The sequence below is a fragment of the Melozone crissalis genome, unplaced genomic scaffold (genome assembly GCF_028551555.1).
Source record: "Melozone crissalis strain CALT ecotype California unplaced genomic scaffold, PUWL_Pcris_2 ptg000034l_1, whole genome shotgun sequence".
Classification (NCBI taxonomy): domain Eukaryota; kingdom Metazoa; phylum Chordata; class Aves; order Passeriformes; family Passerellidae; genus Melozone; species Melozone crissalis.
The window spans coordinates 20,423,964-20,439,713 of NW_026535812.1; the positions used below are offsets into that span (position 1 = coordinate 20,423,964).

A 15,750-nucleotide genomic window follows, 5' to 3' on the forward strand; every position below is an offset into this window, starting at 1 on the left:
ACTACCTTGGTCTAGCCTGTGAATAATGTGACAGGTAATTTTTATACTTCTTGCCTGTACTTAAGTTTGAGTGAAGATACGGAAAACAACTTTTATGATGTAGGTGTAAAAGTAAATGTTCTGTGAGTCCTGCATACCCAAATGTGGACATCTACTATGAAATGTCGCATGATGATTATGTGTCCATCAATAAATATTAAAAAAAAAAGAGAAAAGGAGCAAGTTGTTGGTTCTTTTTTAATAATGTGCATGTGCAGCAGTTTTTTTCCCCAAACAAAGTAATAATGCTAATGTTGATGTAAACTACTACATTATCACAGAGGGGATTTAAGATTCTGTTTTATCAGACAGGAATCATTCTGTAACAGGATGCACTAAGGATGAATAATATGCAGATAACATAGGAAATCATCCAACTATAATTTAAAAAAATGGATTCCTCCTGAAACTGTAGACTGCAATGAGACAGAAATGGATGGTAACAGCCAATTAATTTCCATCTTGAAAAAAGCTCAAAATACACCTGTATCAGCTGAAGTTTGTAAGTCATGGAACTGAAAATGCTGAACAGTTCAATGATGTTTGAGTTACAATGCTGGAGAAAAAGTCAAATGTCTGACTGAAAAAAATGGAAAATCCAGTTTATATTTTCTCTACTACCCAAACATTAGGCAGCCACAGCAAGGCTCTTTTTCTCAGTCTCTGTGATTACTTGTGCTCCAGGACTTCAGCAGCTATGCTATAAACTGTGCTAGGAAAGGAGGAATCAAAATGAATTAACTTGTAACTAGGGGGTTGGAGCTTTTCCCTTCAGGGAAGAAGCAAACACAGATCTTTTATAAACTACATTTCCCTGTCCCCTTTCATGAAATAAAAAAGGCCATCAGAATGTTGAATCTAGCAGAGCAAAGTACACTTTGAGGTGGTCCATCAAGAGGAAAACTAAAATGGAAAATTACAGAGATGATGCTCATACAAAAAAAAAAAAAAACAAAAAACAAAACATTGCAAATCTTAAGGAACTAAGGAAGAGAAATTTGAGAAACAAGGTGAGCTCTAAGTGATAGGGCAGGCACACAATCCATGTACATCCATTCAAAAATGAGAACCATCATGAATCCAAAGAGAAACTGAGTGCCATCCCTGAGGACCATACCCAGTGCATTTCAGAGTTATTAATAATTTACAATCAGGTAACCAAGAGCTGAGCTTCAGTCATGTAAATAAGATTATTTTTTTACAAAGTTAAAACACCACTGGAGAGGAATTTAAGACACCAAGCAGGGCTGTGATGAACACATCTGTCTGTCTGCATTTTCTCATTATGGAGGACATGTATGTGTTATACCTCTTACACCACTTTTGGGTGTGAAAATACACTGTTATATAAACAGGACAAACATTTTCAAGAGCACAGAAATAGTCCACAAATAGGGAAAAAAAATCAGAATCTACTCACCTGTGCCATGTAGTTATTTCTGACATACCAATGCTCATACAATGAAGTTATTTGACTGATATCCAGCTTTTATGCAGCACACAGAGTGGCTAAGACAAGTCTTTGATTTAACAGCTCTCTTAGTTTATATTACTCTTCCTTGTTGCTGTAAGTGTAACTGAATATGTTTCTTACACTATTCTCTGCTGAGGTGAGGACTAATAGACTAATCATGGCTTTCAGGAGCAGAGAAACTGATTTGAAATCAACACTTAGGTTTCTCTCTGGAGACTACATAGTCACTTGGAAACACACTAATCATCCTCTTGAATAGCATAACTCATACTGAAAGCAAAATAATCAGCAGTATTAGGAAAACCTGATCAGCTTGTCTCCTAACATATTACTAATCAGAATGTGACCCTCATGTGATGGAAAACCCAGCACAGCAGAGGTAAGGAGATGAAGAAAGCTTTCTTCAGCAAATGCAAGAGAATCCTTGGAAACTGGGGCAATATTATGTTTTTTTTTCCACTTGAGAAATTCTTCCAAGCTTACTTACTTTGAGACTAAAAATGCTGCATATTTTCTGCTGGTGAATAAATGAGCTGCATTTCACCCAGTGCACTTTTACAGCAGTGGCTGGGTTCTCAGAATGCACTTTCCAGGCTCACAGACCCCACCACGGGCATTTGCCAGGCAGATTTAACCTCCCCGAGGCTGTGATTCACTGTATTACGTAATTCCAAGCCAGACAGTTTTTACTCACTCTTCTGGCCTGAATGTTTCCTCTTACAGCTTTTATTTGCTCGTATTTACTCCTCAGGTTGCTGTCAATGGAATGTTTTTACAACCTTCTCTCTGCGGACTGGCATCGCTCCGACTGGGGAAGAAATGCATTTCTAAAGCTGACCTGGAGCTGCTGCTCTGGAGGAAGAATACAAGCACAGGTCTTGGGCTTTTTCACTCCAAACCAGGTTTTTCCAGCTGTGCAACAGCATCAGTTTTACCTGACACGGCACGCTGGCTGACAGGTGGGTAAAATAAACAAGTGATGGATATTCCAAAGGAAGAGTGATTCCTGAGCAGGTCACAGCAGTGGGAGAGACAGAAGAGGAAACCAACCTCACAAAATGATAACCCACAAAAGCACATCAGAACAGTCCATTTCTGAACCTGTTTGCCCAAATCTTGTTTTGCAACAAAGCTGACAAAGCTGAGGCGTAGTTAAAAAAGCTGGATGGAAACAAACAAGCAAAAATCCCTCCCTGCAAACCAACAGATTTTTATCAGCCCCCAACCTGCCTAACAGAAATTCTCACAATGTTATATGGCTGTCAACACAGAATAATTTATCTGCCTTATAATATCTGTCAATAAACAGAATCCACAATAAACAATGGCAATAAACAGTAAAGGATAAACAGATTGCTTGTTTGATAGAACACAGGAGAGACAATGAGCTTATCTCCTGGAGGACTATTAACAACCTGGACAATAAATAACAAAGATACAGCAAATAATCCAAATTTAATCATTCTGTGTGACTTCACTTTTAGGGAAAAATTCCATCCACTTGCCAAGAGGAATTTACACATTGTGCCAAGCAGATTTATTTCTCACATAAAACAGACCTCATGGGGTCAAGGTCTCCTACAGTCTGAGAAGCGCAGTATGTCTACTTCAAGACTGCAGATTACACTTACTGAGTTTATTTCTAGGAAATGAATTTTCAAGAAGGACAAAAGCTGAATTTTTAACAAAGAACCAAATTTAGAGTGTCATGTTTAAATAAATATAGAAATCTTGTCATTTATGATTTTAATTACATTGATGAGTCATTCTGAGAGACAAAAATGCACATTTACAAGGTTAACTGAACGTGAAGAATAACTCTGGATTAAAGTAGACAATAGCCAAGGGGACCTTCAATGTTCATATTGTAAATGTTGCTGGGAAATACTCACTATTTTGATATATTGAATTTTGCAGATTCTTTCTCGTGGTCTGTAGATTGTATATACACAGATCTTGAATGAAAACTATGGGGAATAGCTGCTAAGTAACAACAAAAAATTCCTCTGAAGACCTAAAAAAACACACTTAGAGGAGATAAATTTCCACTACAACACATGATAACCTGAGAAAACATAGTTCTATCTTCCTGCTACTTTCATTTTGTCCATTTTTGGTAACAGTTACCTCTGATGCTTTGATGTCCTCATAGGAAAACTGTGTGGCAGGTACTCCGAGGTGGTTGATGAAATAATCGGCATCTCCCTGAATCTGCACAGAACTCACATTGTATCCTGGACATCTAGCCTTTTCCACACAGTTGAAGCTCTGGCACTGAAAAAAACAAACACAAATCAAATCTCTACTTAATTATTTGCAGTCAGGCTCTTGAAGACTTGTAGCAATACCTCATTTAAACAGCATTCTTTGGGTTGAAGCAACTTTAAAATGGCAGAGTGAAGTTTTGCTGCAACATGGCCAAGTCTTTCAGAGGACAAAGAAATTCTTATCTGAAGTGGCAGGAAGAAGAATGAACGCACATGGAATGCCTCACGCTGGCCAGCAGATTAGAAGGCCTCATGGTGGTGCCTTTTGGAAGATTTTGAGATCTTTAATGGCTCCTAAGGAATCATTTTTTATTCAGTTGATAGCATGCTCTGCCACAACAAAAAGCTGAATGGGATTATCATATTCAATCTAAAATATGTCTGTGAAATGCTGGCAATGTAAAGAATTTCCCACAAAGTAGGGCTTAAGAGAAAAACAGAATTAAAAGGCTAAAGTTACTCAATACACATTTTCTGTATAAATAATACACATTTTCTGTGTAGGTTTCTTAAAACAATTCTAGTCAGGGAAATTTTTGTATTTCTTTCATGTAACTATTTAATGGTGAAATCTTAGCAACAGAACTGTAATAAATATGGAAACTGGAAATCAAGCCCAGACTGAGTGCCACATACTTGTGTAGCTTTTAAATCTACCAGGTAATTAAACACTTAATAAACAGTAGGCATAAAGACTTTCAACATCTATTACAGCAAATAAGCTACTCAGGTTTCTTTTCAAGAATATTAGGAAGTTGAAGTACTGGAGATTATTTGCATTTAGCTAACAGTTTATATAGTATAACATAACTTCCTCACCTCTACCAACAAAATTACAGGCTTTCTAGAAGAATAGCCTAAAATTGGTTCTACTTGAACACAAAAATACAGCAAATTCTGTATATTAAAGTCTCCAAGGTTATCAGGAAAATGTTAGACAGAGACAAATCTCGGTATTTCCCCATTTCAAAATTAGCATAATTATTGCTTCACAGTTTCATTTCAGTGCTGTGAATAATGCAATTGCATATTACACAGTTTAAATAAAGGTTGCAGAGTCTCACAGAAAATTATTTTAAAATACCTTCAAGAAATAGCTTCCATTTCATAAGTAATTTTGAAAGGTGGCTGTATTACTCCTTTTTTTTAATCTGTTAAGCATTTCTGCTCCTGCCATTCTTACATACAGCCACAGTTGTTCAAGGCCTGTCCAAAATGGTAAAAACCCAAACAACAAATTCATTGGAAAAGGTGTTTTAATAATCACAACTGCATCTCCTACAGTCTCTCCCACTCAAACCCAGTGCACAGCACACACCCAGGCAAAAAGCCATGGTTATGATTTTGTGCATATAGCTGTGTACAAGATCCACTGCTCCTTCCAGGAATTATAAGGCATTTAAGGATCAGCCAGTGTTCTACACTGCAGCATAGATGAGACTCTCCTCACTTCACACTGCCCACCACAGCTGGTCAAGTTTCCTAAGTGATGAGTAGCCTGTTGTTCCTTTAATGTTTAAAGGCTCACTGAATGATGTGAAATTGTGAAATACAGCTTTTGACACTTAATTCTGAATATCCACCAACCCCCATTTCTATCAGCCTACCAGGAGCTGAAGAGATGCCTTCCTACAGCAACCATGAAATTTAGTTTTTCTTATGCATGAAAGTTTATATATGAAATGTTTACAGCTTTGGTTAAGGGGACCATAAAATATGGTGGTTTGGGGGTTTTTATCACCATCCTTGACAGCATAGGATTAATATTTTTATGACAGCAATGTTCAATTCAATAGTACAGCATTTTAAGAGTTTAACTGCTTTATTCCACTTGCACTGTTCTCACACACAAGCCCAACAATAAATATTTAACCCAGCACCAATACTGGAGAATGCTTTACATGCAAGATGCTGTGCTCTTCCAATCTGTTTTTATTGTAATGCAGACTCTACAACACCAGCATTCTTCAACTCCTTGGCAACAACTGCAAAGTTCATATAGTGTGTTTTGCATTCATTAAGCAAATGAAATGTTTCCCCAGACTAATAGACTTAAAGAATAATAATGCTCTAATACTAATAAAACTAATGAAATTAATTTTTAAAAAAATCTTTAAAAACATATCTAGAATAAACTATTAGCAACACACAACTAACTGCCATTTGAAGAGCAGCCAAACTGTATTTCTTCAGCTGGTTAGCCTTATAGGAAAAAGACAAACTGGCTGTATTTAGAGCACTCAGCTGCTCAGGCTGGGCTCCACCATGTCAGTCAAACTCTTCCTTCAGACCAGAGCCAAACCAAGCCCCTGGTGAGCCAGGAATCAAGGAGTGCTTGGTGTCTATTTGTAATTGAATAATTTTATTTCTCTGGAGCTTATTTTGGGTGTCAGCACCATCTTACAGGTTTGCATTACAAATCTGAGAAAAGGAAGAGCACCATATGGCAAATCAAATGCATTTAATTTGAGTTAGTGTCCTAAAACAAATCTGACACATCTGAAGCATAATCAAGTGGGACTTCGTTGCAGAACTCATTAGTTAGTTCTGGTTACTACTTTTCTTTACTTGACTCCAGCTTCACTTAAAACATTACCACCTTTTGAAATGGATTAAAACATCTATGTAGCTTTCAACAGGGCCAGTAAAGAATGAACAGTTATTCTTACAGTATGTCAGCGCTCCCAGCTTCAGAACTACAACAGGGAAGCTTATTCTTCAATAATCATTGATCTCTATTTCCAAGCTGAATCAGTATCTGTGTCAGGGACTGGTGCAATTAAGGACCTGAGGTATGACAGACCGTCTAGAGCAAGTAAAATTGTCTAAAGGAAGAGCCAAAGAATTTATTTAATTCATCACAGACCTTGTAAAAATGCAGAAATCAAGAGATTAACATATTTATTACTGTAAATATGTAAATCAACACCAACAGGCAATAAAGGCCAGAGAAAGGGCTCTCAGGTCTGTGTTTCTCATCTATACACACCTGCCACACTCTAGCAAAAAGACCATTAGAGGCAGAAGGCTTGATGGTTCTTAAAAAAATATTAATAGATGGCTGCCAAAGGCTATTAAAAAACCCATGGAGCTTCTAGGAATTGCATCAATTCTATGGCAAGCCTACTTCTCTGTTTTCTCCCAGCTGATTATCAGGTTTGGCTATAAACATCCTGTTCTGCTCTGTCTTTATTGATTGATTATACATATTGCTATTGATGCAAATCAGCTCTTTCAGAAATTATTAGGGAGATTTAATATGGCATTTTGCCCTACAGACCTCAAAGTGCTTTTCAAACCAACTAGAGGCAAGCAAGGTATCTAACATTTCTGTATTGCTTGATAGCATAGAGCAAAACAACTACATAATAATTAAATGCACAGCATTTCTCCAATTTTGAGCCTTATCAAACTGACATGATTCACGTATGTGCATAAAAATAATTCTAAATTATATTCATTTATTCTCTCTTTCTCTGTTTAGGAAAAGAAAAGCTAAATGTGGTGGTGATAATTAATATGCTATAGATGGAAAGTAGTTGTGGTTTAAATAGCCTGAATGTTACACACCACTGATGTGATGTATTTGCCTATTTATACAATGTGATCATTTGATTACCTGATTAAAGCTACACCATGAAATCTTATGAGGTAGAGTGACTAAACCTTGCTGCATTTAATTAATGTTACATTAAGATTGAAGTGATTAATTAAAAATGAATAAAATGTTGGTTCCTTACTTCCTTAGCAATTTTTCCTTCCCACTTACACATATTTTCATTTAAACATATATGAAGCCTTACTGAAAATATCCAAAATCTTAACATTATTTAATGACCTTTAAGGGTAACATGAAGACTCTGGTGAAATTCTGTAGCCCTGCAAAATCAGTCACAGAAAAGAGAAATTTAAATCTCAGAAATTGCCCCTGGTTTGGGTTCTTCAGGACTACCACAGTGAAGTGAGAGATGTTCCCTGCACACACACACATTGAGAGGAACTTGTCACCAGGGAGAAACAACTCCCTCAAGAGTTGTGTTTATTGAAAGTCATCAGGGACAAGGAATTCAGCGTCATCTGAATCCCTCTGATACTCGTGGACACTGCAGGTGATTCTCAAACGAATCACTACAACCCCAGGGATGCCCATTAGACAATCTGAATTCCCCCACCACTAAATTACTCTGTGTTTTCATACACAAAAGCACCACACCTGGAAATTCCAAGAGTAAACAGTTTTTTTAGGCTGTGCAGGAAGGCAGAACTGCATTTTCACAAGACAAAACCTGCCTTTTAGACAAACATCATGGCTTTAAAAGAATTGTTCTTTCAAAAAGCCTGCAGGTATTCTGCATGACAGAGAAGGCTTTTTCACCCAGAGGGGAAGAAGAAACTGAAAATGGTGGCAAACACAGTACTTTCAAAAGGTCAGGTCCAACCAAGATTAGCCAAGACCCAGTTCTGATGTTGTATTCAGATTTCCACTGAACCAAGGAAAAATCAGTTTACCTACAAAACACAACCTGCTGAAAATAAAACTCCAGTTGTACCTTTCAAAATTGTGTGAAGCAATTTTTGCATTTCAATGGTGACTTCCTAAAAAGAAGGGAAATTACAATACCAGTGGTTATAAATAATGCATGGAGAAATATCTGTGCTTGGAACAAAAAATTTAAATATATTGCTGTATGTTATACTACTTTGCAAAATGGAGTTATTTTTTATTTAGCTTACAGCTAGAAAAACATGAGACAAACTTAATCCTGTAATTCTTGTTCAAGGATTTGGTTTCTGTTAAGAAGTATTTGCATACTTTTAAATATTAGTCTTATTTTTTAAAAAAAACATAACTATCAGAGTAAAGTCTTTAAAATAAATGGTACCTCACAGGACTAAATCACATTTTAGATGCAAAAGTTACATCAAACTGGTAGGAAATACAAAAGCAAGGTAGTAAAAAATTATATAGTGTAAATTTAATTTTCTATCCTGCACTTTTTCTACATTTAACTTTATCTACTGACAGTCTTTCTCTGATTCCTGATGCTTGTTACATGATTCTGAATTACATTTATCCTTCCTATAACCAAATTGAAGTCCCATGCCTCATTGAGTCAAATGTACCTGTTGCCAGCACTCAGCACAAACTGCTAGGAATTTTAATGGCTTTTTTAAGGAAGGTAAAAATCAAGCAAGTATGTTCCCATTTGATAAGAGAATTTCAGAGCAATCAAATATTTAAAGCTAAAATTATATAGCATGAATTATATAAGTGGCAAGACTGCAATGGGAATGCCATCAGCAGTTCCAAGTATCTCAGTACCTTAAAAATATAAAGTTTAAAAAATATAATTGAGAAACAGTTGCACACACCTTTGGTAGCTATGTTTCTCCAAAGCATCCACTTACCCCAGAAAATAATGCATTAAAACTTTTTCCATATTTTTTCAGCAGCACAGGAAAAGGCAAACTCTCCAAAATTTTAAAGTGACTTTAAAGACTGAATTTCCATGACCACAGGCTCAGCCTCACTATTCACTGAGTTACATTTACTGAAGATAAATTTCAGGAAACTGCTTAAAATTGTATTCCATTATGATGGACAACCCAGAAAATACTGTATCAAGAGGGAACCTGTCTCCACACCCAACACTCAAAACTTCAGGTGCTTTTTCCTTTAGAGCTTATGCATTTTGATCTAATTTTGAATAAAAATGATTTTTGACCATTTGCATTTAGAACTGAAGGATGCAGTCAATCTGTTTTTTGGTAATGCAAAAATTAAAACTCTCCTGGACTTCATGGTGCTCAAGCTTTTTCTTGCTGTGTTTGTATGGCAGCACTTAATGTCAGAAATTAGGCCCACAGCTGGGTGTAATGTGAATACTACAGTTTGTAACTGCTCTAATTTACAATAGTTTGTAACTACTCTAATTCACTACAGTTTGTAACTAGTCTATTTTACTACAGTTTGTGATTACTCTAATTTACTACAGTTTGTAACTAGTCTATTTCACTACAGTTTGTGATTAATTTACTACAGTTTGTAACTAGTCTATTTTACTACAGTTTTTAACCACTCGATTTTACTACAGTTTGTAACTACTCTATTTTACTACAGTTTGTGACTACTGTAATTTACATTTTCCCCAACCATCAGCATTCCCATGTCATGTTTTCTGAGCTGCAGAGAACTCGGATATGTGGGATTTCTACCAGAAATGTTTGACAGCACCACTTCCCAAACACCACCATTTGCCAAAGTGCAAATCAGCTCAGCAGACACCCCCATGAGCTTCATCATCAAGCTGACCCAGAAAAGCAGATTTCTGCAGAGGTCAGCTGTCTGCCACCCTTTCCCACGCAGGGGTTTCTCCCACCATGCCGAGATCTTCAATCTGCTGGTTATGAACACAACTTAAACTCATGTGTTTCACTAGGAAAAAACGAAAGAAAATCATTTATCCTTGTTCTGTATATTACATGTCTCATATTCTCTGCTCCTCCACATGTATTCTCAATATCCAAGACAATACCAGCTCTTTTAAGGGATCCAAGAATCCTGTGGAATGATCCTGCCCATCTCTAACAATGCCCACAGAGGCAGGACAGACCCCAACATCACATTATCCAGCCAAGAGGGGACACAAACATACAACCATGCAACAGCCAGGTTTTTTAAAGTGGGGGAAAAATCTGCCATCAAAATCTCAGACTTTACTACTGTAATCAAAGACCAAATTTCAGTTGTAATAGATAAAAACTAAGAAACATTTTTAAGGCACAGAACACCGAAAATCAGTGATTCTTTGAAGAACTCTCTTGAGACATGGGTAACTATGGCAAATCTTCCCTCATGGCACCAGCCTGGAACAAGGCCAGAGAAATTTATTGCTGACAAAGCTTTACCTTGCCCTGAAACCTCCAGTCTGACACTGAAACTTCTTAATAGCAACTATGCATGAACAAATCACCCCCTTCAAGCCACCAACAAAACCTATTTTTCAGTCTTTGAAATGAAAGTCACTCCCACCACTGCATACAGACCATGAAGGCCAATAAACCACCATCATATTTTTCACATAAAAAACCTCTTCTGGACTTCAATGGGAATTGAGCAAATGGTATAATAACAGTATTTGCACTTAAGATATCAAGTATCTGTAGAAATTGAATTTTTCAGGAAGATAATCACAAAGCAGATTTATTAAAGTGTGTCAGCACCACAAATGCAGGTCTCTAGGCTCCACTGAGAGATAAATTAAATGATCCAAAAGATGTCAAATGATTTTATTTTTACAGCAGTTGGGGTACTGTAATACTCTTTTCCTGACTGGATTCTTCCAACTTTTATCTACTTAAACCACAAGAAAGTGTTCCTGCCTCTGTACAGCAAAACAATAGCAGCGGGAAAAGGAGAAGAGAAAACCCTAGAGAAGGGAAAGCCATATGGACAAATGACTTTTTCCTTCTGGTTTCCATAGAAGCTCACTTGACCTTGGTTTCAAGAACCGTGAAATATTAGGGCTTGGGAGAAGAACTTCAACTACTTAAAAAAAATGTGGTTTTAACCACATTTTAACCAGAACCTGGTTAAAACATGGATTCTACCATGAATTTGATCAACAAAACACACAGTAGCCAGCTATCACCCAAAACTCATCATATATCTAAATGATGTGTTTCTTTGTGCTCTGAAAATTAGGATTATTATCTGAGATCTTTCCAAAACTGAAGGAAAGCATTGAACAGGGATACTGTAATTTCTATGTACTGTCAAGACTAAAAAGACATTTAAATTTTGTTAAAGAAATCTGGATTTTTATTAATAAGTTTTCAGGGATATGTCCCTGCTTTTTCATAGAAAGCAAGGGAATAAAGAAAGGCTGATAATTAATTTTATTTCAGAACTGATTAGCAGAGTTCTACAATACAGACAACTGATAGCTTCTAAATACTGCACAATATAATCTAAGTATCTATAACACTGTATTTCAGGTTTCATCCTCCAAATTCCAATCTTTAAAAGTTAATTTTGATGCAATAAAATTGAACTTTCTGAAACAATGCTTACACAGTCTGTAAGGGAGAAATGTTTGCACTGCACAAATTGAGAAAACAAATTGACACATCCTGTAAAGTGCTATCTAAAGCTATTTACTCTGGTAAGGAAGACTAATGAATGCTACATATATATATATTTCTGAGAATACTAAATAATACAGCATCTACATGAATTCTCAAAGGTGCAGATTCTAGTCAGCAGTGTGGAAAAAAATTACTTCACAACCCAATATATTTTAATGGGCTAAAGCTATTGAATCCCATAAATATGAGCTCATTTTTTCCTCAATATTAAGTCTTTCTCTGTGCACTCCACCTGCCAGAGTTTGTATCTCTGGCCTCACTGCTACAATTGCATATGCAAATAATTGTATGGATAGAATTCTCCCTTCTAGTGCTGAATTACCTGTTGAAGGTACAGCATTAAGCCTTTTTTTAAGTAATTATAGAATAATTATCTAATCAAGAAAAGGATGTTGAGTTACAAAGCAGAGGATCCAGCAGCTCTCCTAAACTCCTTTTGAAAGAAAACTTAAAGCATTTAAAGTGTTAAAACAGAAGGCTACAAAAGAAGTTTTGAAATCCCTTTCAATGCTCTGCCAGGAGACAAAGGTTGGAGCTGTGTGACCTTTAGCTGCCAAAAGAAAGCTTTTTGCAGAACCTCCAAGAAAACTATTTCTTGCATTTTGGCTTTTCCTGACATCTGAGATTATCTGCTGTAAAATTTTCTCTGTTCTATTCAGTGAAGTCCCATTCTGTGTGCCCTTCAAGACAGGAGTAATACTATGGGAATTGTGGCTTTTTGACTCAATAAATAAAAATCCATCTCAACTATGTTACTAATTAAAACCTCAGGAATAATTTGGAAAATACATGTATTTTCCACATATATTAAATTGGCTTGAAATTGCTTTTGAAATTTCACATTCCCTGTTTATGGTGTCCCAAAAGTCTCCCTTCTAGCTCTGTTTAGTCTTTTTTTTTTACACTAGACAAACCATCATCACCAGAATCTGCTTGTGGTAAACAGATGAAGAATAAACCAACCAGGCAAATCCCAGAACAGTTCAAGTTTATGCTTGTGATTATTCAAAATATCACAGTTTTAAATGGATTTGGAATGATTTTCCTCACACCTGGCTTCAAAGAATTCATCAAAGGAATTCAAACTTCTTGCCAATAAATATGCCTAAGTTAAAATTTTAAGATTTTTTTTTTCCTTTTGATGAGTGACATTAACCAGGTGAGGTGTTTAGGGATTTCTTTTTTTCTTTTTTTTTTTTTCCCTTTCTAAATTTGAGTGTTTCTTATATAAGTATGCCTAAACAAGAGACACAGAAGTTCAATTAACAGCCTTAAAGCAACCAAGCTTTCGTTTTCACATATAAGAGCTGTTACTGCGACAACACTGAAATTAAAGGGGGGACAAATTTATGCAACAAAAATATGCCAATCACCATAATTTTGAGTTGATTTTTGAACCTGAACCCTAGAAGACATGTAAGAGTCATCAAAGCATGACAAGGGTCCGTGTTGAAAGAGAACTTCCAACCTCAAAATCTCTCAGTATGAGCAGGAATTCCAGTCTTCACTGCACCCACTGGAGCTCAGGTCAACATTTTCACCTCATTGAGTGGTTTACCATTCTACAGAGACACTTCTACTCTTCCTGGGAAAAACAGCTTAAAAAAACCCCAAACCAAAACAAAAAACCTCAAAGAAACAACAAAAAAAACCCCATCCAAACCAAACCCCCCACACCTTCCCATGTTTCTACAAACCTTCAATTCTTCCCACTCCTCTGAAATCTGTAAGCTGCTCAGTGAAATGTGAAATACTCTATGAAATACTCTATGAATACCCTATGAAACAGCTCACAATTTTACAACACAAAAGAGAGGCACATCAAGTAAAAACAAACATCTCCATGCTTGTCCACAGAACAGTCAATGAGAGCTCCAAGGCACTCTGAGACAGGGGGAGCAGAATGTGTCAGAGAGCACCTGGAACCTTCTCCCTGCCAGGAGTGAGGTTCAGCATGCTCAGAAAAGCCACACTGATACTTCTGGCAAGGCTAAATGTACATGGCATTACTGAAAATAGGTCACCTTTTTATTTATAACAAACAAATGGTCTGCTTTTCACTACCCAGGTGCTTTTCTTTCCAGTAAGGATCTGCAGATTAAAGGGTAAATTGTACTGCACAAGTACAAAAAGATTTTGATTCTTTTTCTGTGACATGCACAACTAAAGCCCATGGCTGCAGCTGTTTTGGATCAAAAAACATTAAACAGACTGTTTATACATTACACATTTCAGTTTATATTAATTTTCTATCAATTCTGATTTAAAGGTGCTTTCTTTCTGGTTATTTGGCCATACACCTAATTTTTGCATGTGAATTTCTTTCCCATGGGCTGTTTGTGTAGTACAGCTTATACCTAGAGTCAATTTAATTTCATTCAGCAACACAGTTAATAACAATGAAACATCAAGAGAAACTTTTCAATGATTTCTGTTTACGTAGAAACTTTATAATATCCAGATTTCTCAATCTATCTTCTTTTGTAAGAACTAAAAGTTTACTTTTAAACTCTCTACATGAAAGGTTTTTCTATCACCAAGAAAACATCTTTCTATTATCACGAAAAAGTCAGTTCTGAAGGGAAATAATCAAGATGAAATTAAACAAAAGAATATTTAGACAGAAGTGAAGTTAATTTTTCTAATACTGTAGTCTGGCTAAAGTGTCTGGAAGGGAAAAACAGTCCCCTTACATGGTACAGCTCATTATATGAGACAGTATTAACTCAATTAGACAATAGAAAACTTGAACCAAACCCCATTTTTGCAGCAGAAAAGGAATTACTTACCTACTCCAGCACCACACCTGAAGGTAATAAAATATTCAGATTTATTCAGTTTCATCCACAAGGGCTATTGAAATAGACATTTACATTTCAAACCAAGAAAACCTTTCTAAAAATATACATCATTTACACCTCTATTAGAAATCTATGTAAATACAGGGAAGGACATGGAAGCAGACAGCTTGAGTCAACAGGAACAAAGGAATTGTTCTCCAGTAAGAACACAGCTGGAAAACTGGTTCATTATTACATTATGCTTTGCTAACAAACTCTTTTCTCCACATTTAACAGTAATAGTATTTTCATAACCTCAAAATGTATGAGTAGGTTAAATTACTCACTGTCTGAACTGGCATTAATGGAATAAAATTATTCAATTTCGAAGAGCGAAAAAATACGTAGGAGAGGAGAAAGAAGCATTTTATGAAAAGGAAAAAGTGGTCAGAAGATGCAAATAAACCTCCTGCAAATCAAATCCCTCATTAAATGAAACTTTTCACATTGGAGGAGCAGCATCTTAATTTAATAGAACTGACAATAAAGTATTGCCAATTACATTAACAGCATCATTCTAACAGTTAGGAATTCCTGAGATAGAAGTTTGCAGCATAAACTTCTGATTCTCAAAGAGATTTTCCTTTGCTCTTAACACAAATAAAAAAAGTAACACCAGAAATAAATCTAACATGAAAAGTGATAATAGGTAAAGACTGAAAGCTCACAGGGAAGCAACAGTCTTCTATTATAAGGCATAGAACAAGCAATTCAAATAATTGTATTTTTTCTTATTTACAACTACTGATATATGACCCTAGGAGATTCACTATTAATGCTGACAGTATTAAAAAAATGAGAAACACATAGAAGCTGGAAGAAAAGAATTGATGCTGACATTAATGTAAGATTTTATTTTTTTTAAATCAAGAAATAATGACAGTAACATCTATGCAGAAGTTTATCTTTGGCTCTACTTCATAAAGAAAAAAGAACTTTCTGTCAATAACACCACCTGTAAATGTAGAGATGTTTTATGCCT

At 36.0% G+C, this 15,750-nt stretch overlaps 1 protein-coding gene across 1 annotated transcript in view; it reads right to left on the minus strand.

Moving 5' to 3' along the window:
- The window catches only part of NAALADL2 (N-acetylated alpha-linked acidic dipeptidase like 2), a 395,523-nt gene that overhangs the window by 61,914 nt on the left and 317,859 nt on the right, over positions 1–15,750 (minus strand). Inside the window, exon 11 of the mRNA XM_054282897.1 lies at positions 3,641–3,787. Coding sequence (XP_054138872.1) covers positions 3,641–3,787 — 147 coding nt within the window. The remainder of the gene's footprint in view (positions 1–3,640; positions 3,788–15,750) is intronic.